This window comes from Platalea leucorodia, assembly GCF_965183815.1.
Source record: "Platalea leucorodia genome assembly, contig: HAP1_HAP1_SCAFFOLD_425, whole genome shotgun sequence".
NCBI classification, from domain to species: Eukaryota; Metazoa; Chordata; class Aves; order Pelecaniformes; family Threskiornithidae; genus Platalea; species Platalea leucorodia.
In genome coordinates this window covers 22,992-48,181 of record NW_028121161.1, presented here as the reverse complement: position 1 = coordinate 48,181, position 25,190 = coordinate 22,992, and the positions used below count along the sequence as shown (strand labels likewise).

Genomic DNA, 25,190 nt, shown 5'->3' with positions numbered 1-25,190 from the left:
AGGGCCCGACCCCATTTTGGGGGGGTCCTGACCCCATTTTGGGGGTCTCCAGCCCCATTTTGGCCCGACCCCATTTTGGGGGGTCCTGACCCCATTTTGGGGGTCTCCAGCCCCAATTTTGGGGGACCCCAGACCCATTTAGGGGTCCTGATCCTATTGGGGGGGGTCCTGACCCCATTTTGGGGGGTCCTGATCCCATTTTGGGGGGGTCCCACCCCCATGAGGCTCCCTGCCCCCATTTTGGGGGGGTCCGGCCCCAGTTTGGGGGGGTCCCTGGCCCTGTGGGGGGGTCTCGGCCCCATTTTTGGGGTCCCACCCCCATTTTGGGGGTCTCCCACCCCCATTTTGGGGTCCCGGCCCCCCGGGGGGAGCCGCAGCTGCCGGGGGGGGGGGGCTGGGCTGCCCTCCCCCCTCCCCCTCCCCCCCCAATCCAGGGGCACAGCTGCTCCCCTCCCCCCCCCCCCCCCACCCCGGGCTATTTTGGGCCCCGGCACCCGCCGGCCCCTTATAGGGTAAAGCCCAGCACCCTCCCGCCCCTCCCCCACCCCCCCCCTCCCCCCCAGGACCCCCCCCCACCCCCCTCCCCCACCCCCCCTCCCCTCCCCCGGCCGGGCGCTGGGTGCCGGCGGGGGGATTTATACCCGCCGTGGGGTGCCCCCCGCCCCCACCCCCGCCAGCCCCCGCTGCGGGGGAGGGGGGGGGGACGACACGGGGGCCCGGCACGGGGCTGCCCCATAGATGCCGTGGGGCTGGGGGGGGGAGGGGGTGACCCCCCCCAGCTGTGGGGCGGGGTGGGGGGCTCAGGCCCCCAACCTGCTGTGGGGCTGGGGGGCCGTGTGTCTGAGCCCCCCACCCTGCTGTGGGGCAGGCCGTGGGGGTCCCAGCCCCCCACCCCGCTGTGGGGCAGGCCGTGGGGGTCCCACCCCGCTATGGGGCAGGCCGTAGGGGTCCCACCCCGCTGTGGGGCAGGCTGTGGGGGGTCCCAGCCCCCCACCCCGCTATGGGGCAGGCCGTGGGGGTCCCAGCCCCCCACCCAGCTATGGGGCAGGCCATAGGGGTCCCACCCCGCTATGGGGCAGGCCGTGGGTGGTCCCAGCCCCCCACCCTGCTATGGGCAGGCCATAGGGGTCCCAGCCCGCTGTGGGGGCAGGGGGTGCATGTGTCTCGGTCCTCCAACTTGCTGTGGGGCAGGCTGTGGGGCTGGGGGTCCGTGTGTCCCAGGCCGCTATGGGGCAGGCTGTGGGGGGTCCTGACCCCCAACCTGCTATGGGGCAGGGGGTCTGTGCGTCCCAGCCCGCTGTGGGGCAGGTGTGGGGTCCTGACCCCCAACCCGCTATGGGGCTGGGGGTCCGTGTGTCCCAGCCCGCTGTGGGGCAGGCGTGGGGGTCCCGGGCAGGCGTGGGGGTCCCGGCCCGCTGTGGGGCAGCCCATGGGGGGTCCCAGCCCGCTGTGGGGCAGGCGTGGGGGGTCCCGGCAGGCGTGGGGGGTCCCGGCCCGCTGTGGGGCAGCCCATGGGGGGTCCCAGCCCGCTGTGGGGCAGGCGTGGGGGGTCCCGGGCAGGCGTGGGGGTCCGGCCCGCCGTGGGGCAGGCGTGGGGGGTCCCCGGCCCGCTGTGGGGCAGCCCATGGGGGGTCCCAGCCCGCTGTGGGGCAGGTGTGGGGGTCCCAGCCCGCTGTGGGGCAGCCCATGGGGGGTCCCGGCCCGCTGTGGGGCAGGTGTGGGGGTCCCGGCCCGCTGTGGGGCAGCCCATGGGGGGTCCCAGCCCGCTGTGGGGCAGGCGTGGGGGTCCCGGCCCGCTGTGGGGCAGCCCGTGGGGGGTCCCGGCCCGCCGTGGGGCAGGTGTGGGGGGTCCCGGGCAGGCGTGGGGGGTCCCGGCCCGCTGTGGGGCAGGCGTGGGGGTCCCGGCCCGCTGTGGGGCAGGCGTGGGGGTCCCGGCCTGCCGTGGGGCAGCCCGTGTGGGGCAGGGACCCCCCGCCGTGGGGCCGCCCCCGCCAAAGGCCAAGGTTGGGGTAACCGGAGCCGGCGGCAGCTGCCGCTCGGGTTTCCAGCGGGAACCCAACACCCCCCCGCGCCGTGGGGCAGCCCCCCACCCCCCCACCCCCGCTGACCCCCGCTGCCGGGACGCGACCCCCTGACCCCCGCCCCACGCCGCCGTGGGGCAGAGCCGTGGGGCAGAGCCGTGGGGCAGAGCCGGGGGGGGCGACACCGAATCCCTGTTTACGCCGCGGGCGGGGATCCGGTTTTCGGGGACCCCCAAAGGGATTTGGGGGGGGGGGGGGACATGGGGACAAGGGGGGGGGGGGGGGGGCGCCCCACTCCCGCCTGTCCGTCACGGCCAGAAATAACCCGGGGGGGGATGGGGGGGGGGGGGATGGGGGGCGTTGAGTGACGCCGGGGGCTGCGCCGGCGCCGGGGGGCGGCGTCGGCGGCGGGGGGTGGGCTTGGGGTGGCCCCTCATAAGCCCCCGCGTCGGCCCCCGAGGGCGCCCGGGGGGTTTTTTTTTTTTTTTTTTTTTTTTTTTTTCTGTCCCCCTCCCCCCCGTTTCGTTGGGGGTTTTCGGCCCCCCCCTTGCCCCTCCCCCCCCCCCCCCGTTTTTTTGCCCCCTCGCCCCCCGGTTGTGCCGGCGCCGCCATGGAGAACGCCCACGCCAAGACGGTGGAGGAGTGCCTGGCCTATTTCGGGGTGACCGAGAACGTGGGGCTCTCCCCCGAGCAGGTCAAGAGGAGCCTGGAGAAGTACGGGCACAACGGTGAGCGGGGGGGGACATCGGGGGACATCGGGGGATGGGGGGACATCGGGGGACATTGGGGGATGGGGGGACATGGGGGACATCGGGGACGTGGGAGACGTTGGGGATGGGGGACATTGGGGACGTGGGGGGCGAGGGGACATGGGGGGATGGGGGGACATTGGGGACGTGGGGGGACATGGGGACATTGGGGCGAGGGGGACATGGGGACGTTGGGGACGTTGGGGACATGGGGGGCGAGGGGGACATCGGGGGATGGGGGACATTGAGGACATGGGGGGATGGGGGGACATTGGGGACATGGGGGGATGGGGGGACATTGGGGGACATCGGGGGACGGGGGGACATGGGGGACATCGGGGACATTGGGGATGGGGGGACATTTGGGGACGTGGGGGGCGAGGGGGACATTGGGGACGTGGGGGGCAAGGGGACATTGGGGGAATGGGGGGACGTTGGGGACATTGGGGGATGGGGGGTCATCGGGGACGTGGGGGGACATTGGGGATGGGGGGACATTGGGGACGGGGGGATATGTGGGGACGTGGGGGACATTGGGGACGTGGGGGACGTGGGACGTTGGAGACATGGGGACATGGGGGTATGGGGGACATTGGGGGATGGGGGGGACGGGGGGACATTGGGGACATGGGGGGCGAGGGGGACATTGGGGACAGGGGGGGACACGGGGACATTGGGGGATGGGGGGACATTGGGGACATCGGGGACGTGGGGGACGTGGGGGGACGTTGGGGACATGGGGGGCGAGGGGGACACGGGGGGATGTGGGGGGACATCGGGGGACATTGGAGACATGGGGGGACATGGGGACGTTGGGGACATTGGGGGACGGGGGACATTGGGGATGTGGGGGACATCGGGGGACATTGGGGACATGGGGACATTGGGGGACGTTGGGGACATTGGGGACAGGGGGACGTTGGGGGGTGTTGGGAACGTGGGGGGACATTGGGACGTGGGGGGGCAGGGGGACACTGGGGACGGGGGCGTGGGGTTGACACCGGTGACACCGCGTGCGTCCCCTCCCCCTAACGCGTCCCCTCTCCGTCCCCGCAGAGCTCCCGGCCGAGGAGGGGTGAGCGGCGGCCGGGCTGGGGGTCCCCAAGTCCCCCCCGTGTCCCCAAATCCCGCTGGTTGTCCCCAAATCCCCCCCCCGTGTCCCCAAGTCCCCCCCCGTGTCCCCAAGTCCCGCTGGTTGTCCCCAAATCCCGCTGGTTGTCCCCAAATCCCCCCCCCGTGTCCCCAAATCCCCCCCCGTGTCCCCAAATCCCCCCCGTGTCCCCAAGTCCCGCTGGTTGTCCCCAAATCCCCCCCCCCGTGACCCCAAATCCCCCCCCCCGTGTCCCCAAGTCCCGCCGGTTGTCCCCAAGTCCCCCCTGTGTCCCCAAATCCCGCTGGTTGTCCCCAAATCCCCCCCCCGTGTCCCCAAGTCCCCCCCCGTGTCCCCAAGTCCCGCTGGTTGTCCCCAAATCCCGCTGGTTGTCCCCAAATCCCCCCCCCGTGTCCCCAAATCCCCCCCCGTGTCCCCAAGTCCCGCTGGTTGTCCCCAAATCCCCCCCCCGTGTCCCCAAATCCCCCCCCCGTGTCCCCAAGTCCCGCCGGTTGTCCCCAACTCCCCCCCGTGTCCCCAAATCCCGCCGGTTGTCCCCAACTCCCCCCCCATGTCCTCAAATCCCCCGTTTTGTCCCCAACTCCCCCCTTTTTGTCCCCAACTCCCCCCCCTTTTTGTCCCCAACCCCCCCCTTTTTGTCCCCAACCCCCCCGTGTCCCCAACCCCCCCCGTGTCCCCAACCCCCCCCGTGTCCCCCCCTTTTTGTCCCCAACCCCCCCTTTTTGTCCCCAACCCCCCCCGTGTCCCCAACCCCCCCCGTGTCCCCCCCCCCCTTTTTGTCCCCAACCCCCCCGTGTCCCCAACCCCCCGTGTCCCCAACCCCCCCCCCGTGTCCCCAACCCCCGTGTCCCCAACCCCCCCCCGTGTCCCCAACCCCGTGTCCCCCCCCGTGTCCCCAGGGAAGACGATCTGGGAGCTGGTGGTGGAGCAGTTCGAGGACCTGCTGGTGCGATCCTGCTGCTGGCCGCCTGCATCTCCTTCGTGAGTGGCACCGGGGGGGGCGCGGGGACACCGGGGGGGGCGCGGGGACACCTCTGGGTCCCCTGGGGGCGATGGCAGCCGTGTGGCCCCAGGGGGACAATGGCGGCGGTGGTGGCCCTGGGGGGACGATGGCGGCGGCGGTGGTGGCCCTGGGGGGACGATGGCGGCCGTGGTGGCCCCCCAGGGGGACGATGGCGGCGGTGGTGGCCCTGGGGGACGATGGCAGCGGTGGTGGCCCCCGGGGACGATGGCGGGCCGTGGTGGCCCCCCAGGGGATGATGGTGGCGGTGGTGGCCCTGGGGGGACGATGGCGGCGGTGGTGGCCCCAAAGGGACGATGGTGGCCATGGTGGCCCCCAGGGGGACGATGACGGTGGTGGTGGCCCCCGGGGACGATGGCGGCGGTGGTGGCCCTGGGGAGATGATGGCGGCCGTGGTGGCCCCCCAGGGGATGATGGTGGCGGTGGTGGCCCTGGGGGGACGATGGCGGCGGCGGTGGTGGCCCCAAAGGGACGATGGCGGCGGCAGTGGTGGCCCTGGGGGGACGATGGCGGCCGTGGTGGCCCCCAGGGGGACGATGGCGGCGGTGGTGGCCCCCCAGGAGACAATGGTGGCCGTGGTGGCCCCCCAGGGGACGATGGTGGGCATTGGTGGCCCCCCAGGGGATGATGGCGGCCGTGGTGGCCCCCAGGGGACGATGGCGGTGGTGGTGGCCCCCAGGGGGACAATGGCGGCGGTGATGGTCCTGGGGGGACGATGGCGGCCGTGGTGGCCCCCCAGGGGGATGATGGCGGCGGTGGTGGCCTCCAAATGGGACGATGGCGGCTGTGGTGGCCCCAGGGGGACGATGCGGCTGTGGTGGCCCCCCAGGGGGATGATGGCGGCGGTGGTGGCCCCCGGGGACGATGGCGGCGGTGGTGGCCCCCGGGGACGATGGCGGTGGCCCCGGCGTCCTTGGGGGTGACCTCGGCGCGGATCCGGTGTCGTCTCAAGTGTCGGCAGCTGCTTCGGGGGGGGGGGGGGGACGGGGGGGACACACGGTGGGGACGTGGTGGGGACAGCTGGGTTGTCACCGCGTCCCCTCGCCGCGTCCCCAAGGTGCTGGCGTGGTTTGAGGAGGGGGAGGGAGGACCATCACCGCCTTCGTGGCTGAGCCCTTCGTCATCCGATCCTCATCCTGTGTGGCCAACGCGTGGTGGGCGTCTGGCAGGTAAGGGGGGGGACACGGGGACACGGGGGGGGACACGGGGGGACGCGGGGACACGGGGGGATGGGGCTGGGGGGACACGGCGACAGAGATGGGGACATGGGACACAGATGGGGACATGTGGGGACATGTGGGGATGGGGATGGGGGACGTGGGGACAGAGGTGGGGACATGGGGACACGGGGACAGAGATGGGGACATGGGGACATCATGGGGATGGGGCTGGGGGACGCGGGGACAGAGATGGGGACACGGGGACACAGATGGGGACATGTGGGGATGGGGATGGGGGACGTGGGGACAGAGGTGGGGACATGGGGACACGGGGACAGAGATGGGGGACACGTGGGGACATGGGGACATGTGGGTTGGGGGACACGGGGACAGAGATGGGGACATGTGGGGACATGGGGACATCATGGGGATGGGGCTGGGGGACGTGGGGACACATGGGGACATGGGGACACGTGGGATGGGGATGGGGGACGTGGGGACAGAGATGGGGACACGGGGACATCATGGAGATGGGGGACGTGGGGACAGAGATGGGGACATGGGGACACGGGGACAGAGATGGGGACACGGGGACATCATGGGGATGGGGGACGTGGGACAGAGATGGGGGACACGGGGACAGAGATGGGGACACGGGGGACATCATGGGTCTGGGGGACGTGGGGAACATGGGGACATGGGGACCACATGGGGATGGAGATGGGGGACATGGGGACAGAGATGGGGACATGGGGACACGGGGACAGAGATGGGGACACGGGGGACATCATGGGCTGCGGGACGTGGGGACAGAGATGGGGACATGGGGACACGGGGACAGAGATGGGGACACGGGGACATCATGGGGCTGGGGCTGGGGGACGTGGGGACACGTGGGGACATGGGGACACGTGGGGATGGGGCTGGGGGACGTGGGGACAGAGATGGGGACATGTGGGGACATGGGGATGGGCCTGGGGACATGGGACAGGGCTTGGGGACATGGGGACGTCATGGGGCTGGGGGACAGGGGGACAGAGATGGGGACATGGGGACATCATAGGGATGGGGCACATGGGGACACGTGGGGACACGGAGATGGGGCCTGGGACATGGGGACAGGGCTTGGGGACATGGGGACATCATGGGGCTGGGGGACAGGGGGATGTGGCTGGGGACATGGGGACACGTGGGGACACGGGGGGATGGGGCTGGGGGACACGGGGACAGAGATGGGGACATGGGGACACGTGGGCACGGGGCTTGGGGACATGGGGACACGTGGGGACAGGGCTGGGGACAGGGACGCAGTGACAGCGATGTGGCTGTGGGGACCTGGGGACATGGGGATGTCCCTCAATGTCCCCATGGTCTCCCCTCATGGTGTCCCCCATGGTGTCCCTCAATGTCCCCATGGTGTCCCCGATGTCCCCTGATGTCCCTTAGCGTCCCCATGATGTCCCCCCATGGTGTCCCTGATGTCCCCATGGTGTCCCTCAATGTCCCCATGATGTCCCCCCATGGTGTCCCCTGATGTCCCCATGGTGTCCCCGATGTCCCTGTGTCCCTCAATGTCCCCATGATGTCCCCCCACGGTGTCCCCAATGTCCCCCGATGTCCCCATGGTGTCCCTCAACGTCCCCATGGTGTCCCCTCATGGTGTCCCCGATGTCCCATGGTGTCCCTCAATGTCCCCATGGTGTCCCCCCATGCTGTCTCCAATGTCCCCTGATGTCCCGTGGTGTCCCCCAATGTCCCTGTGTCCCTATGGTGTCCCTCAATGTCCCCATGATGTCCCCCCACGGTGTCCCCAATGTCCTCCAACGTCCCCGTGGTGTCCCCCGATGTCCCCATGGTGTCCCCTCATGGTGTCCCCTGCTGTCCCGTGGTGTCCCCTCACGGTGTCCCCGATGTCCCCATGGTGTCCCCCCATGTCCCTGTGTCCCCATGGTGTCCCTCAATGTCCCCATGGTGTCCCCCCATGCTGTCCCCAATGTCCCCTGATGTCCCCGTGGTGTCCCCCGATGTCCCTGTGTCCCTATGGTGTCCCTCAATGTCCCCGTGATGTCCCCCCACGGTGTCCCCAATGTCCCCCGATGTCCCCGCTGTCCCTGTGGTGTCCCCTCACGGTGTCCCTCAATGTCCCCATGGTGTCCCCTCATGGTGTCCCCGGTGTCCCCGTGGTGTCCCCGATGTCCCTGTGTCCCTCAATGTCCCCAGGATGTCCCCCCACGGTGTCCCCAATGTCCTCCAACGTCCCCGTGGTGTCCCCCGCTGTCCCCATGGTGTCCCCCGATGTCCCCGTGGTGTCCCCCCACGGTGTCCCCAATGTCCCCCGCTGTCCCCGTGGTGTCCCCTCACGGTGTCCCCGCTGACGTCCCCGCTGTCCCCGCAGGAGCGGAACGCGGAGAGAACGCCATCGAGGCGCTGAACTGAAGGAGTACGAGCCGGAGATGGGGAAGGTTTATCGCGCCGACCGCAAGGCCGTGCAGCGCATCAAGGCGCGGGACCTCGTCCCCGGGGACATCGCCGAGGTGGCCGGTGAGGGGACGCGGGGACACGGGGGGGGACATCGCCGAGGTGGCCGGTGAGGGGACGCGGGGGGGGACATCGCCGAGGTGGCCGGTGAGGGGACGCGGGGACACGGGGGGACATCGCCGAGGTGGCCGGTGAGGGGACATGGGGACACGGGGGGGACATCGCCGAGGTGGCCGGTGAGGGGACGCAGGGGGGGACATCGCCGAGGTGGCCGGTGAGGGGACGCGGGGACACGGGGGGGGACATCGCCGAGGTGGCCGGTGAGGGGACACGGGGACACGGGGGGGACATCGCCGAGGTGGCCGGTGAGGGGACGCGGGGGGGACATCGCCGAGGTGGCCGGTGAGGGGACGCGGGGACACGGGGGGGGACATCGCCGAGGTGGCCGGTGAGGGGACGCGGGGACGCGGGGGGGGACATCGCCGAGGTGGCCGGTGAGGGGACACGGGGACGCGGGGGGGACATCGCCGAGGTGGCCGGTGAGGGGACGCGGGGACACGGGGGGGACATCGCCGAGGTGGCCGGTGAGGGGACGCGGGGGGGACATCGCCGAGGTGGCCGGTGAGGGGACGCGGGGACGCGGGGGGGGACATCGCCGAGGTGGCCGGTGAGGGGACGCGGGGACACGGGGGGACATCGCCGAGGTGGCCGGTGAGGGGACGCGGGGGGGGACATCGCCGAGGTGGCCGGTGAGGGGACGCGGGGACGCGGGGGGGGACATCGCCGAGGTGGCCGGTGAGGGGACATGGGGACATCGGGGGGGACATCGCCGAGGTGGCCGGTGAGGGGACGCGGGGACACGGGGGGGGACATCGCCGAGGTGGCCGGTGAGGGGATGCGGGGACACGGGGGGACATCGCCGAGGTGGCCGGTGAGGGGACATGGGGGGGGACATCGCCGAGGTGGCCGGTGAGGGGACATGGGGACATCGGGGGGGGGGACATCGCCGAGGTGGCCGGTGAGGGGACAGGGGGGGACATCGCCGAGGTGGCCGGTGAGGGGACACGGGGACACGGGGGGGACATCGCCGAGGTGGCCGGTGAGGGGACACGGGGGGGACATCGCCAAGGTGGCCGGTGAGGGGACGCGGGGACACGGGGGGGACATCGCCGAGGTGGCCGGTGAGGGGACGCGGGGACACGGGGGGGGACATCGCCGAGGTGGCCGGTGAGGGGACGCGGGGGGGACATCGCCGAGGTGGCCGGTGAGGGGACGCGGGGACACGGGGGGGGACATCGCCGAGGTGGCCGGTGAGGGGACGCGGGGACACGGGGGGGGACATCGCCGAGGTGGCCGGTGAGGGGACGCGGGGGGGACATCGCCGAGGTGGCCGGTGAGGGGACATGGGGACATCGGGGGGGGGGGACATCGCCGAGGTGGCCGGTGAGGGGACGCGGGGACGCGGGGGGGGACATCGCCGAGGTGGCCGGTGAGGGGACGCGGGGGGGGACATCGCCGAGGTGGCCGGTGAGGGGACATGGGGACATCGGGGGGGACATCGCCGAGGTGGCCGGTGAGGGGACGCGGGGGGGGACATCGCCGAGGTGGCCAGTGAGGGGACGCGGGGACATCGGGGCCACCCAGGCCACTGGTGGATCCCAGGGAGCCCCCCAACCCCCTGGAGGTTCCCAGTGGCTCCTAGTAACCTCCAGTAGCTCCCAGTAACCTCTAGTAGCTCCCAGTAGGTCCCAGGATCCCCCAGTAACTCCCAATATCATCCAGTAACCTCCAGTAGCTCCCAGTAGGTCCCAGGATCCCCCAGTAACTCCCAATATCGCCCAGTAACCTCTAGGAGATCCCAGTAGCTCCCAGTAACCTCCAGTAGCTCCCAGTAGGTCCCAATGTCACCCAGTAACTCCCGATATCACCCAGTAACCTCTAGGAGATCCCAGTAGCTCCCAGTAACCTCCAGTAGGTCCCAGTAACCTCTAGTAGCTCCCAGTAGGTCCCAGGATCCCCCAGTAACTCCCAATATCGCCCAGTAACCTCTAGGAGATCCCCGTAGCTCCCAGTAACCTCCAGTAGCTCCCAGTAACGTCCAGTAGCTCCCAGTAGCTCCCAGGATCCCCCAGTAACTCCCAATATCGCCCAGTAAGCTCTGGGAGCTCCCAGTAGCCCCAGTAACCCCTTGTAGTTCTCAGTAACCCCCAGTAACTGCTGGCAGCTCCCAGTAACCCCCAGTAGCTCCCAGTAGCCCCCAGTAACTCCCAATATTGGCTAGTAACCCCCAGGGGCTCCCAGTAGCCCCTCCCAGTGCTCCCAGTAACCCCCAGTTGGGAGACAAGGTCCCGGCTGACATCCGCATCATCTCCATCAAGTCGACGACGCTGCGGGTGGACCAGTCCATCCTCACTGGTACGGCACTGGGATGGACTGGGAGGGGACTGGGATGGACTGGGAGGGCACTGGGATGGACTGGAGGGGACTGGGATGGACTGGAGGGGACTGGAACAGATTAGGAGGGACTGGGATGGACTGGGACAGATTGTGAGGGACTAGGGGGGGACTGGGAGGGACTGGGACAGACTGGGAGGGGACTGGGAGAAACTGGGGGGAACTGGGAGGGGACTAGGGCAGACTGGGGGGGAGGGGGGTGGACTGGGAGGGACTGGTAGGGACTGGGATGGACTGGGAGAGACTGGGAGGGACTGAGATGGACTAGAAGGTAGTGGAGGGACTGGGGGGCACTGGGAGGGACTGGAGAGGACTGGGGGGCACTGGGGAGGGACTGGGAGAGACTGGGAGGGGACTGGGAGGGACTGAGATGGACTAGGAGGGACTGGGGGGCACTGGGAGGGATTGGAGGGGACTGGGGGGCACTGGGAGGGACTGGGGGGCACTGGGAGGGACTGGAGAGGACTGGGGGGCACTGGGGAGGGACTGGGGGGCACTGGGAGGGACTGGAGAGGACTGGGGGGCACTGGGGAGGGACTGGGATGGACTGGGAGGGTCTGGGGGTGCTGGGAGCGACTGGAGGGGACTGGGGGGCCCTGGGAGGGACTGGAGGCACTGGGGTGGACTGGGGTGGACTGGGGGGCACTGGGGGGCACTGGGAGGCACTGGTGGCGCTGGGACGGCCCCCGCGGGCGCTGCCCCCCAGGGGAGTCGGTGTCGGTGATCAAGCACACGGAGCCGGTGCCCGACCCCCGCGCCGTCAACCAGGACAAGAAGAACATGCTCTTCTCCGTGAGCCGTCACCCCGTCACCCGTGTCACCTGTGTCACCCGTCACCCCGTCACCCCTGTCACCCGTCACCCGTGTCACCCGTGTCACCCTGTCACCCCGTCACCCCGTCACCCCCATCACCCCATCACCTGTGTCACCCCATCACCCTGTCACTCCATCACCCCGTCACCCGTGTCACCCTGTCACCCTGTCACCCGTGTCACCCTGTCACCATGTCACTCTGTCACCCCGTCACCCCCATCACCTGTGTCACCCCATCACCCTGTCACCCCATCACCCGTGTCACCCTGTCACCCGTCACCCTGTCACCCGTCACCCTGTCACCCGTCACCCGTGTCACCCTGTCACCCTGTCACCCTGTCACTCTGTCACCATGTCACTCTGTCACCCTGTCACCCGTGTCACCCTGTCACCCGTCACCCTGTCACCCGTCACCCATGTCACCCTGTCACCCGTGTCACCCCGTCACCCCATCACCCCGTCACCCCGTCACCCGTGTCACCCCGTCACCCCATCACCCCGTCACCCCGTCACCCGTGTCACCCCGTCACCCATGTCGCCCTGTCACCCCTGTCACCCCATCACCTTGTCACCCCGTCACCCCGTCACTGTTACCCGTGTCACCCCGTCACCCCATCACCTGTGTCACCCTGTCACCCTGTCACCCGTGTCATCCTGTCACCCCGTCACCCTGCCGTCACCCGTGTCACCCCGTCACCGTGTCACCCCGTCACCCCATCGCCCATGTCACCCTGTCACCTGTGTCACCCTGTCACCTGTGTTGCCCCGTCACCCGTGTCACCCTGTCACCCCGTCACTGTGTCACCCTGTCACCCCATCACCTGTGTCACCCGTGTCACCCCGTCACCGTGTCACCCCGTCCCCCCACCACATCCCACCTCCGCGTCCCACCGCGTGTCCCCCGTGTCCCACCACCGTGGCCCCTGGTGTCACCACTGCGTCCCCCGTGTCACCACCCCATGTCCCCCGTGTCCCTCCACCACGCGTCCCCTCCACGTCCCCACCACGTCCCACCACGCGTCCCCCACGTCCCCACCACGCGTCCCCACCACGCGTCCCCACCACGTCCCACCACGCATCCCCCACGTCCCCACCACGCGTCCCCACCACGCGTCCCCACCACGCGTCCCCACCACGCGTCCCCACCACGTCCCCACCACGTGTCCCCACCACGTCCCACCACGCGTCCCCCACGTCCCACCATGTGTCCCCACCGTGTCCCCACCACGTGTCCCCACCACGTGTCCCTACCGTGTCCCTCATGTCCCACCCCCATGTCCCCACCGCGTGTCCCCACCGCGTGTCCCCACCGCGTCCCCACCTCGCGTCCCCAACCTCGCGTCCCCACCTCGCGTCCCCACCACGCGTCCCCACCAACGCGTCCCCACCCCGTCCCCACCACGCGTCCCCACCACCCGTCCCCCGCTGTCCCCACCACCCCCATAACCCCCCTCCCCCACCCCCCCCCCAGGGCACCAACATCGGGGCCGGCAAAGCCGTGGGCATCGTGGTGGCCCACGGGGGTGAACACGGAGATCGGGAAGATCCGGGACGAGATGGCGGCCACCGAGCAGGACAAGACGCCGCTGCAGCAGAAGCTGGACGAGTTCGGGGAGCAGCTCTCCAAGGTCATCTCCCTCATCTGCGTGGCCGTCTGGCTCATCAACATCGGCCACTTCAACGACCCCCGTCCACGGCGGCTCCTGGATCCGCGGCGCCATTTACTACTTCAAGATCGCCGTCGCCTTGGCCGTGGCCGCCATCCCTGAAGGTCTGCGGCCTCCTCGGGCCCCTCCTCCCGCTCCGAGGGCTTCCTGAAGGCCGCCCGGGGTCCCCTATGGGCCTATAATGGCCGCCCGGGGTCCCCTATGGGCCTATAATGGCCACCCAGGGTCCCCTATGGGCCTATAATGGCCGTCCGGGGTCCCCTATGGGCCTATGATGGCCGTCCGGGGTCCCCTACGGGCCTATAATGGCCGTCCGGGGTCCCCTATGGGCCTATGATGGCCGCCCGGGGTCCCCTACGGGCCTATAATGGCCGTCCGGGGTCCCCTATGGGCCTATGATGGCCGCCCGGGGTCCCCTACGGGCCTATAATGGCCGCCCGGGGTCCCCTGCAGGCCTATAATGGCCGTCCGTGGTCCCCTATGGGCCTATAATGGCCACCCGGGGTCCCCTATGGGCCTATGATGTCCATCCGTGGTCCCCTATGGGCCTATAATGGCTGTCTGTGGTCACCTATGGGGCCCTATGATGGCCGTGGTCCCCTATGGGCCTATGATGTCCGTACCGTGGTCCCCTATGGGCCTATAATGGCCGTGGTCCCCTACGGGCCTATGATGGCCGCCCGGGGTCCCCTATGGGCCTATAATGGCCGCCCGGGGTCCCCTATGGGCCTATGATGGCCGTCTGTGGTCACCTATGGGCCTATAATGGCCGCCCGGGGTCCCCTACGGGCCTATAATGGCCGCCCGGGGTCCCCCTATGGGGCCTATAATGGCCGCCCGGGGTCCCCTACGGGCCTATAATGGCCGCCCGGGGTCCCCTGCGGGCCTATGATGGCCGCCCGGGGTCCCCTATGGGCCTATAATGGCCGTGGTCCCCTGCGGGCCTATGATGGCCGCCCGGGGGTCCCCTACGGGCCTATAATGGCCATGGTCCCCTACGGGGCCTATAATGGCCATCCGTGGTCCCCTACGGGCCTATAATGGCCGTCTGTGGTCACCTATGGGCCTATAATGGCCGCCCGGGGTCCCCTATGGGCCTATAATGGCCGTCCGGGGTCCCCTATGGGCCTATGATGGCCGTCTGTGGTCACCTATGGGCCTATGATGGCCGCCCAGGGTCCCCTATGGGCCTATAATGTCCATCTGTGGTCCTCTACAGGCCTATGATGGCCGTCCGTGGTCCCCTATGGGCCTATGATGGCCGTTCTCGATCCCCTATGGGCCTATAATGGCCGTTCTCGATCCCCTATGGGCCTATAACATCCATACCTTGATCCCCCATGGGCCTATAATGTCCATCTGTGGTCCTTTATGGGCCTAAAATGTCCATCTATGGTCCTATATGGGCCTATAACGTCCGTCCGTGGTCCCCTATGGGCCTATGATGTCTGTCCGTGGTCCCCTATGGGCCTATAACGTCCGTCCTTGGTCCTATAGGCGTTTATAATGTCTGTCCTTGATCCTATAGGCGTTTATAACGTCCCTCCTTGATCCTATAGGCGTTTATAACGTCCCTCCTTGGTCCTATAGGCGTTTATAACGTCCCTCCTTGATCCTATAGGCGTTTATAACGTCCCTCCTTGATCCTATAGGCATTTATAACGTCCCTCCTTGGTCCTATAGGCGTTTATAACGTCCCTCCTTGATCCCATAGGGGTTTATAACGTCCCTCCTCGGTCCCATAGGGGTTTATAACGTCCCTCCTTGATCCCATAGGGGTTTATAACGTCCCTCCTCGGTCCCATAGGGGTTTATAACGTCTCTCCTTGATCCCATAGGGGTTTATAACGTCCCTCCTCGGTCCCATAGGGGTTTATAACGTCCCTCCTTGATCCTATAGGGGTTTATAACGTCCCTCCTTGGTCCTATAGGGGTTTATAACGTCCCTCCTTGATCCCATAGGGGTTTATAACGTCCCTCCTTGGTCCTATAGGGGTTTATAACGTCCCTCCTTGGTCCTATAGGGGTTTATAACGTCCCTCCTTGGTCCTATAGGGGTTTATAACGTCCCTCCTTGGTCCTATAGGGGTTTATAACGTCCCTCCTTGGTCCTATAGGGGTTTATAACGTCCCTCCTTGATCCCATAGGCGTTTATAACGTCCCTCCTTGGTCCTATAGGTGTTTATAACATCCCTCCTTGGTCCTATAGGGGTTTATAACGTCCCTCCTTGGTCCTATAGGGGTTTATAACGTCCCTCCTCGGTCCCATAGGGGTTCAGAACGTCGCCATCGAGCCCTCGGGGGGCTATAATGCCCTTCCTTGACCCTATATGCCCTTACGCCGTCCACCCTGGCTCCTATAGGGGCTTCCAGCGCCCTTTCTTGACGCTCTGGGGGGCCGTCACCTCTCCCCGGCCCCACGCGGGGCCGGCGGCCGCGCCGCGGGGCGGGTGGCCGCGCCGCGGGGCGGGTGGCCGCACCGCGGGGCCGGTGGCCGCGCCGCGGGGCTGAGGGGCCACCTCGCCGTAGGGTTGCCGGCCGTCATCACCACCTGCCTGGCGCTGGGGACCCGGCGCATGGCCAAGAAGAACGCCATCGTGCGCAGCCTGCCCTCGGTGGAGACCCTGGGCTGCACCTCCGTCATCTGCTCCGACAAGACCGGCACCCTCACCACCAACCAGATGTCCGTCTGCAAGGTGGGGGCCGGCGCGGGGTGCCCCGACCTCCCCCAGGACCCCCAACAGCCCCCTGGGTGCCCCAAGGTCCCCTGGGACCCCCTGGGTGCCCCAGCGTCCCCCGGGACCCCCAACAGCCCCCTGGGTGCCCCAACGCCCCCCGGGACCCCCTGGGTGCCCCAAGGTCCATGGGACCCCCAACAGCCCCTTGGGTGCCCCAACGTCCCCCAGGACCCCTTGATGTCCCCTTGGGTGCTCCAAGGTCCCCAAGGTCCCCAAAGCCCCCCCTGGGTGCCCCAAGGTCCCCCGGGACCCCCTGACGTCCCCCTGGGTGCCCCAATGTCCCCCGGGACCCCCAACAGTCCCTTGGGTGCCCCAAGGACCCCCAACGTCCCCTTGGGTGCCCCAACGTCCCCCAGGACCCCTTGATGTCCCATTGGGTGCCCCAAGGTCCTCAAAGCCCCCCTGGGTGCCCCAACACCCCCCGGGACCCCCTGGGTGCCCCTAGGTCCATGGGACCCCCAACATCCCCTTGGGTTCCCCAATGTCCCCCAGGACCCCTTGATGTCCCCTTGGGTGCCCCAACGTCCCCTGGGACCCCTCGGGTGCCCCAACGTCCCCCAGGACCCCCTGACGTCCCCTTGGGTGCCCCGATGTCCCCTGGGACCCCCTGGGTGCCCCAAGGTCCCCCAGGACCCCCTGGGTGCCGCAAGGTCCATGGGACCCCCCAACGTCCCCTTGGGTGCCCCAAGGTCCCCAAGGACCCCTTGACGTCCCCTTGGGTTCCCCAATGTCCCCAAGGGGCCCCTGACGTCCTCTAGGGTTCCCTGATGTCCCCAAAGCCCCCCCGACGTCCCCCTGGGTGCCCCAAGGTCCCCAAAGCCCCCCTGGGTGCCCCAACGTCCCCCGGGACCCCCAACAGCCCCCTGGGTGCCCCAAGGTCCCCCAGGACCCCTTGACGTCCCCTTGGGTTCCCCAACGTCCCCAAGGGGCCCCTGACGTCCCCTAGGGTTCCCCGATATCCCCAAAGCCCCCCCGACGTCCCCCTGGGTGCCCCAAGGTCCCCAAGGTCCCCCAGCCCCCCCTGGGCGCCCCCCCCCGACCCCTTCTCCTCTCCCCCACCCCAGATGTTCGTCGTGGACAAGGTGGAGGGCGACGTCTGCTCCCTCAACGAGTTCTCCATCACCGGCTCCACCTACGCCCCCGAGGGAGACGTGTGAGTGGCCTGGCGCCCGCGGGACCCCGGTGGCACCTGCGGGGGGTCCCCGTCCCCCGTGGGACCCTGGTGACCCCCCCGTCCCCCCCCCCCCGGGCTGGTAACGACCCTTCTTGGGGGCGGGGGGGGGGGGGGGGTGTCCCCGTTGGTGGCCATCCTGGGGGACCTTGGAGCAGCCAGGGGGGTGTTGGGGGTTGTTGGGGCACCCAAGGGGACCTCAGGGGGTCCTTGGGGACATCAGGGGGTCCTTGGGGACGTTGGGACACCCAGGGGGACATCAGGGGGTCCTTGGGGACATCGGGGTACCCAAGGGGACCTCAGGGGGTCCTTGGGGACGTTGGGACACCCAGGGGGACATCAGGGGGTCCTCAGGGACGTTGGGACACCAAGGGGACCTCAGGGGGTCCTTGGGGACATCAGGGCTCCCAAGGGGACGTCGAGGGGTCCTTGGGGACGTTGGGACACCCAAGGGGACACGATGGGGTCCTTGGGGACACCGTAGCACTCGGGGGGGGGGGGGGGGTCCTGGGACGCCCCTCAGGGTGCCAGCACAGTGTCCCCATCCCCCACCGTCCCCCCACGTCCCCCCACGTCCCCCCACGTCCCCCCACGTCCCCCACGTCCCCCACGTCCCCAACGTCCCCCACGTCCCCCGTGTCCCCAACGTCCCCCGTGTCCCCAACGTCCCCCACGTCCCCAACATCCCCCACGTCCCCCACGTCCCCACGTCCCCCACGTCCCCAATGTCCCCCCACGTCCCCCACGTCCCCCACGTCCCCACGTCCCCACGTCCCCACGTCCCCACGTCCCCCACGTCCCCCACGTCCCCCACGTCCCCCACGTCCCCAATGTCCCCCCACGTCCCCCACGTCCCCACGTCCCCACGTCCCCACGTCCCCCACGTCCCCCACGTCCCCAATGTCCCCCCGTCCCCCCGTCCCTCATGTCCCCAACGTCCCCCATGTCCCCAACGTCCCCAATGTCCCCCCGTCCCCCCCGTCCCTCATGTCCCCAACGTCCCCCATGTCCCCAACGTCCCCCCGTCCCCCCCCGTCCCCCCCGTCCCCACGTCCCCAACGTCCCCAACGTCCCCCACGTCCCCACGTCCCCCACGTCCCCCACGTCCCCCACGTCCCCACGTCCCCCACGTCCCCCACGTCCCCCATGTCCCCAACGTCCCCCCCGTCCCCCACGTCCCCACGTCCCCAACGTCCCCAACGTCCCCCACGTCCCCACGTCCCCCACGTCCCCCACGTCCCCCACGTCCCCACGTCCCCCACGTCCCCCACGTCCCCCATGTCCCCAACGTCCCCCCCGTCCCCCACGTCCCCACGTCCCCAACGTCCCCAACGTCCCCCACGTCCCCACGTCCCCCACGTCCCCCACGTCCCCCACGTCCCCACATCCCCCACGTCCCCCACGTCCCCCACGTCCCCACGTCCCCCACGTCCCCCACGTCCCCCCAACGTCCCCCCAACGTCCCCCACGTCCCCCACGTCCCCCACGTCCCCCATGTCCCCAACGTCCCCAATGTCCCCCACGTCCCCACGTCCCCAACGTCCCCCACGTCCCCACGTCCCCACGTCCCCCACGTCCCCCACGTCCCCAACGTCCCCCCAACGTCCCCCACGTCCCCCACGTCCCCCACGTCCCCCACGTCCCCAACGTCCCCAACGTCCCCACGTCCCCAACGTCCCCAACGTCCCCCCAACGTCCCCCACGTCCCCACGTCCCCCACGTCCCCCACGTCCCCCACGTCCCCCACGTCCCCCCAACGTCCCCCACGTCCCCCACGTCCCCCACGTCCCCCACGTCCCCCCAACGTCCCCCCAACGTCCCCCCAACGTCCTCCCAACGTCCCCCACGTCCCCACGTCCCCACGTCCCCCACGTCCCCACGTCCCCACGTCCCCCACGTCCCCCACGTCCCCCACGTCCCCCATGTCCCCAACGTCCCCCACGTCCCCCACGTCCCCCACGTCCCCCACGTCCCCACGTCCCCAACGTCCCCAACGTCCCCACGTCCCCCACGTCCCCCACGTCCCCCACGTCCCCCACGTCCCCCACGTCCCCCATGTCCCCAACGTCCCCCATGTCCCCAACGTCCCCCGTGTCCCCCGTGTCCCCAACGTCCCCCGTGTCCCCAACGTCCCCCCCCGTCCCCCCCGCCCAGGCTGAAGCAGGAGAAGCACGTGAAGGCGGGGCAGTACGACGGCCTGGTGGAGCTGGCCACCATCTGCGCCCTCTGCAACGACTCCTCCCTCGACTACAACGAGGTGACGCCCCCCCCCCCGGTGCCACCGCCGGTGCCACCGCCACCCCCCCCCCCGGTGCCACCGCCGCCCCCCCCCGGTGACGCCGCGTCTCCCCGCAGTCCAAGGGCATCTACGAGAAGGTGGGGGAGGCGACGGAGACGGCCCTGACCTGCCTGGTGGAGAAGATGAACGTCTTCAACACCGACGTCCGCAGCCTCTCCAAGGTGGAGCGGGCCAACGCCTGCAACTCCGTAAGCGTCACCGCCGTCCCCTCCCGTCCCCTCCCGTCCCCTCCCGTCCCCTCCTGTCCCCTCCCCTCCCGTCCCCTCCTCACCCGATGTCTTCCATGTCTTGACGACCCCCTGTCCCCATGGGTCCCGTCCCCACCTTCTCCACGTTGACCCTACGTCCCGTTGACCCCGCTGTCCTCCCCGTGTCCCCGTTGTCCCCATGTCCTCGTTGTCCCCAAGGTCCTCCCCATGTACCCACCAATCCCGTCCCCACCATGACTCCACGTCCCCATGCATCCCGTTGACCCCGCTGTCCTCCCCGTGTCCCCGTTGTCCCCACGTCCTCGTTGTCCCCAAGGTCCTCCCAATGTCCCCACTGATCCCGTCCCCACCATGGCTCCATGTTGACCCTACGTCCTGTTGACCCCACTGTCCTCCCCGTGTCCTTGTTGTCCTCGTTGTCCTCGTGTCCTCGTTGTCCTCGTGTCCTTGTTGTCCCCATGTCCCCCCTGTCCCCAAGGTCCTCCCCGTGTCCTCGTTGTCCCCGTTGTCCTCGTGTCCTCGCTGTCCCCATGTCCCCCCTGTCCCCAAGGTCCTCCCTGTGTCCTCGTTGTCCCCATGTCCTCGCTGTCCCCGTGTCCCCACCGATCCCATCCCCACCATGACTCCACGTCCCCGTGCATCCCCTTGATGCCAGTGTCCTCCCCGCGTCCTCGTTGTCCCCGTGTCCTCGTTGTCCCCATGTCCCCCCTGTCCCCAAGGTCCTCCCCGTGTTCTCGTTGTCCCCATGTCCTCGCTGTCCCCATGTCCCCACCGATCCCATCCCCACCATGACTCCACGTCCCCGTGCATCCCCTTGATGCCAGTGTCCTCCCCGTGTCCTCGTTGTCCCCGTGTCCTCGCTGTCCCCATGTCCCCCCTGTCCCCAAGGTCCTCCCTGTGTCCTCGTTGTCCCCATGTCCTTGTTGTCCCCATGTCCTTGTTGTCCCCATGTCCCCCCTGTCCCCAATGTCCTCTCCATGTCCTCATTGTCCCCATGTCCTCGTTGTCCCCATGTCCCCACCGATCCCATCCCCACCATGACTCCACGTCCCCCTATGTCCCGTTGACACCAATGTCCTCTCCATGTCCTCGTTGTCCCTGTGTCCTCGTTGTCCCCAAGTCCTCATTGTCCCCATGTCCCCCCTGTCCCCAAGGTCCTCCCCGTGTCCTCGTTGTCCCCATGTCCTCGCTGTCCCCGTGTCCCCAAGGTCCTCCCCATGTACCCACCAATCCCGTCCCCACCATGACTCCACGTCCCCATGCATCCCGTTGACCCCGCTGTCCTCCCCGTGTCCCCGTTGTCCCCACGTCCTCGTTGTCCCCAAGGTCCTCCCCATGTCCCCACTGATCCCGTCCCCACCATGGCTCCATGTTGACCCTACGTCCTGTTGACCCCACTGTCCTCCCCGTGTCCTTGTTGTCCTCGTTGTCCTCGTGTCCTCGTTGTCCTCGTGTCCTTGTTGTCCCCATGTCCCCCCTGTCCCCAAGGTCCTCCCCGTGTCCTCGTTGTCCCCGTTGTCCTCGTGTCCTCGCTGTCCCCATGTCCCCCCTGTCCCCAAGGTCCTCCCCGTGTTCTCGTTGTCCCCATGTCCTCGCTGTCCCCATGTCCCCACCGATCCCATCCCCACCATGACTCCACGTCCCCGTGCATCCCCTTGATGCCAGTGTCCTCCCCGTGTCCTCGTTGTCCCCGTGTCCTCGCTGTCCCCATGTCCCCCCGTCCCCAAGGTCCTCCCCGTGTCCTCGTTGTCCCCATGTCCTCGCTGTCCCCATGTCCCCACCGATCCCGTCCCCACCATGACTCCACGTCCCCGTGCATCCCCTTGATGCCAATGTCCTCTCCATGTCCTCGTTGTCCCCGTGTCCTCGCTGTCCCCATGTCCCCCCTGTCCCCAAGGTCCTCCCCGTGTCCTCGTTGTCCCCATGTCCTCGCTGTCCCCATGTCCCCCCTGTCCCCAAGGTCCTCCCTGTGTCCTCGTTGTCCCCGTGTCCTCGTTGTCCCCATGTCCTTGTTGTCCCCATGTCCCCCCTGTCCCCAAGGTCCTCCCCATGTCCTCGTTGTCCCCATGTCCTCGTTGTCCCCATGTCCTCGCTGTCCCCATGTCCCCACCGATCCCGTCCCCACCATGACTCCACGTCCCCATGCATCCCGTTGATGCCAATGTCCTCCCCGTGTCCTTGTTGTCCCCGTGTCCTCATTGTCCCCATGTCCCCCCTGTCCCCAAGGTCCTCCCCGTGTCCTCGTTGTCCCCATGTCCTCGCTGTCCCCATGTCCCCCCTGTCCCCAAGGTCCTCCCCGTGTCCCCACCGATCCCATCCCCACCATGACTCCACGTCCCCGTGCATCCCCTTGATGCCAATGTCCTCTCCATGTCCTCCTCGTCCCCGTGTCCTCGCTGTCCCCATGTCCCCCCTGTCCCCAAGGTCCTCCCCATGTCCCCACCGATCCCATCCCCACCATGACTCCACGTCCCCGTGCATCCCCTTGATGCCAGTGTCCTCCCCGCGTCCTCGTCGTCCCCGTGTCCTCGCTGTCCCCATGTCCCCCCTGTCCCCAAGGTCCTCCCCGTGTCCTCGTTGTCCCCATGTCCTCGTTGTCCCCATGTCCCCCCCGTCCCCAAGGTCCTCCCCGTGTCCTCGTCGTCCCCACGTCCTCGTTGTCCCCAAGGTCCTCCCCATGTACCCACCAATCCCGTCCCCACCATGACTCCACGTCCCCATGCATCCCGTTGACCCCGCTGTCCTCCCCGTGTCCTCGTTGTCCCCACGTCCTCGTTGTCCCCAAGGTCCTCCCCATATCCCCACTGATCCCGTCCCCACCATGGCTCCATGTTGACCCTACGTCCTGTTGACCCCGCTGTCCTCCCCGTGTCCTCGTTGTCCCCGTTGTCCTCATGTCCTCGTTGTCCCCATGTCCCCCCTGTCCCCAAGGTCCTCCCCGTGTCCTCGTCGTCCCCGTGTCCTCGTTGTCCCCATGTCCCCCCTGTCCCCAAGGTCCTCCCCGTGTCCTCATTGTCCTCGTCGTCCCCGTGTCCTCGCTGTCCCCATGTCCCCCCTGTCCCCAAGGTCCTCCCCGTGTCCTCGTCGTCCCCGTGTCCTCGTTGTCCCCATGTCCCCCCTGTCCCCAAGGTCCTCCCCGTGTCCTCGTTGTCCCCATGTCCCCCCTGTCCCCAAGGTCCTCCCCGTGTCCTCGTTGTCCCCGTGTCCTCGTTGTCCCCAAGGTCCTCCCCGTGTCCTCATTGTCCTCGTTGTCCTCGTGTCCTCGCTGTCCCCATGTCCCCCCTGTCCCCAAGGTCCTCCCTGTGTCCTCGTTGTCCCCATGTCCTCGCTGTCCCCATGTCCCCACCGATCCCATCCCCACCATGACTCCACGTCCCCGTGCATCCCCTTGATGCCAGTGTCCTCCCCGTGTCCTCGTTGTCCCCGTGTCCTCGCTGTCCCCATGTCCCCCCTGTCCCCAAGGTCCTCCCTGTGTCCTCGTTGTCCCCATGTCCTCGTTGTCCCCATGTCCTTGTTGTCCCCATGTCCCCCCTGTCCCCAATGTCCTCTCCATGTCCTCATTGTCCCCATGTCCTCGTTGTCCCCATGTCCCCACCGATCCCATCCCCACCATGACTCCACGTCCCCCTACGTCCCGTTGACACCAATGTCCTCTCCATGTCCTCGTTGTCCCCGTGTCCTCGTTGTCCCCATGTCCTCATTGTCCCCATGTCCCCCCTGTCCCCAAGGTCCTCCCCGTGTCCTCGTTGTCCCCATGTCCTCGCTGTCCCCGTGTCCCCAAGGTCCTCCCCATGTACCCCCCAATCCCGTCCCCACCATGACTCCACGTCCCCATGCATCCCGTTGACCCCACTGTCCTCCCCGTGTCCCCGTTGTCCCCATGTCCTCGTTGTCCCCAAGGTCCTCCCCATGTCCCCACTGATCCCGTCCCCACCATGGCTCCATGTTGACCCTACGTCCCGTTGACCCCACTGTCCTCCCCGTGTCCTTGTTGTCCTCGTTGTCCTCGTGTCCTCGTTGTCCTCGTGTCCTTGTTGTCCCCATGTCCCCCCTGTCCCCAAGGTCCTCCCCGTGTTCTCGTTGTCCCCATGTCCTCGCTGTCCCCATGTCCCCACCGATCCCATCCCCACCATGACTCCACGTCCCCGTGCATCCCCTTGATGCCAGTGTCCTCCCCGTGTCCTCGTTGTCCCCGTGTCCTCGCTGTCCCCATGTCCCCCCTGTCCCCAAGGTCCTCCCTGTGTCCTCGTTGTCCCCATGTCCTCGTTGTCCCCATGTCCTCGTTGTCCCCATGTCCCCACCGATCCCATCCCCACCATGACTCCACGTCCCCCTACGTCCCGTTGACACCAATGTCCTCTCCATGTCCTCGTTGTCCCCGTGTCCTCGTTGTCCCCATGTCCTCATTGTCCCCATGTCCCCCCTGTCCCCAAGGTCCTCCCCGTGTCCTCGTTGTCCCCATGTCCTCGCTGTCCCCGTGTCCCCAAGGTCCTCCCCATGTACCCACCAATCCCGTCCCCACCATGACTCCACGTCCCCATGCATCCCGTTGACCCCACTGTCCTCCCCGTGTCCCCGTTGTCCCCATGTCCTCGTTGTCCCCAAGGTCCTCCCAATGTCCCCACTGATCCCGTCCCCACCGTGACTCCATGTTGACCCTACGTCCCGTTGACCCCGCTGTCCTCCCCGTGTCCTCGTTGTCCTCGTTGTCCCCATGTCCTCGTTGTCCCCATGTCCCCCCTGTCCCCAAGGTCCTCCCCATGTCCTCGTCGTCCCCATGTCCTCGTTGTCCCCAAGGTCCTCCCCATGTCCCCACCAATCCCGTCCCCACCGTGACTCCATGCCCCCCTACGTCCTGTTGACCCCGCTGTCCTCCCCGTGTCCTCGTTGTCCCCGTGTCCTCGTTGTCCCCATGTCCTCGCTGTCCCCGTGTCCCCCCCTGTCCCCAAGGTTCTCCCCGTGTCCCCACCGATCCCATCCCCACCATGACTCCACATCCCCATGCATCCCGTTGATGCCAATGTCCTCTCCATGTCCTCGTTGTCCCCATGTCCTCGTTGTCCCCATGTCCTCGCTGTCCCCATGTCCCCCCTGTCCCCAAGGTCCTCCCCGTGTCCTCGTTGTCCCCATGTCCTCGCTGTCCCCGTGTCCCCAAGGTCCTCCCCATGTACCCACCAATCCCGTCCCCACCATGACTCCACGTCCCCATGCATCCCGTTGACCCCACTGTCCTCCCTGTGTCCCCGTTGTCCCCATGTCCTCGTTGTCCCCAAGGTCCTCCCAATGTCCCCACTGATC

General features: G+C 68.3%; 1 protein-coding gene across 1 annotated transcript in view; it reads left to right on the top strand.

Moving 5' to 3' along the window:
- The first annotated feature begins 2,596 nt into the window (after window positions 1-2,596).
- LOC309604171 (sarcoplasmic/endoplasmic reticulum calcium ATPase 1-like) overlaps window positions 2,597-25,190 on the top strand; it is a 42,793-nt gene continuing 20,199 nt past the window's right edge. Inside the window, 18 exon segments of the mRNA XM_082339082.1 lie at window positions 2,597-2,749; window positions 4,781-4,831; window positions 4,834-4,862; window positions 5,960-5,986; window positions 5,989-6,027; window positions 6,030-6,071; window positions 8,458-8,469; window positions 8,472-8,486; window positions 8,489-8,603; window positions 10,875-10,955; window positions 11,701-11,786; window positions 13,279-13,323; window positions 13,325-13,492; window positions 13,494-13,578; window positions 16,005-16,171; window positions 17,278-17,366; window positions 19,539-19,641; window positions 19,740-19,871. Of these exon segments, the coding sequence (XP_082195208.1) occupies window positions 2,632-2,749; window positions 4,781-4,831; window positions 4,834-4,862; window positions 5,960-5,986; window positions 5,989-6,027; window positions 6,030-6,071; window positions 8,458-8,469; window positions 8,472-8,486; window positions 8,489-8,603; window positions 10,875-10,955; window positions 11,701-11,786; window positions 13,279-13,323; window positions 13,325-13,492; window positions 13,494-13,578; window positions 16,005-16,171; window positions 17,278-17,366; window positions 19,539-19,641; window positions 19,740-19,871 (1,404 nt within the window). The 5' untranslated portion in view covers window positions 2,597-2,631.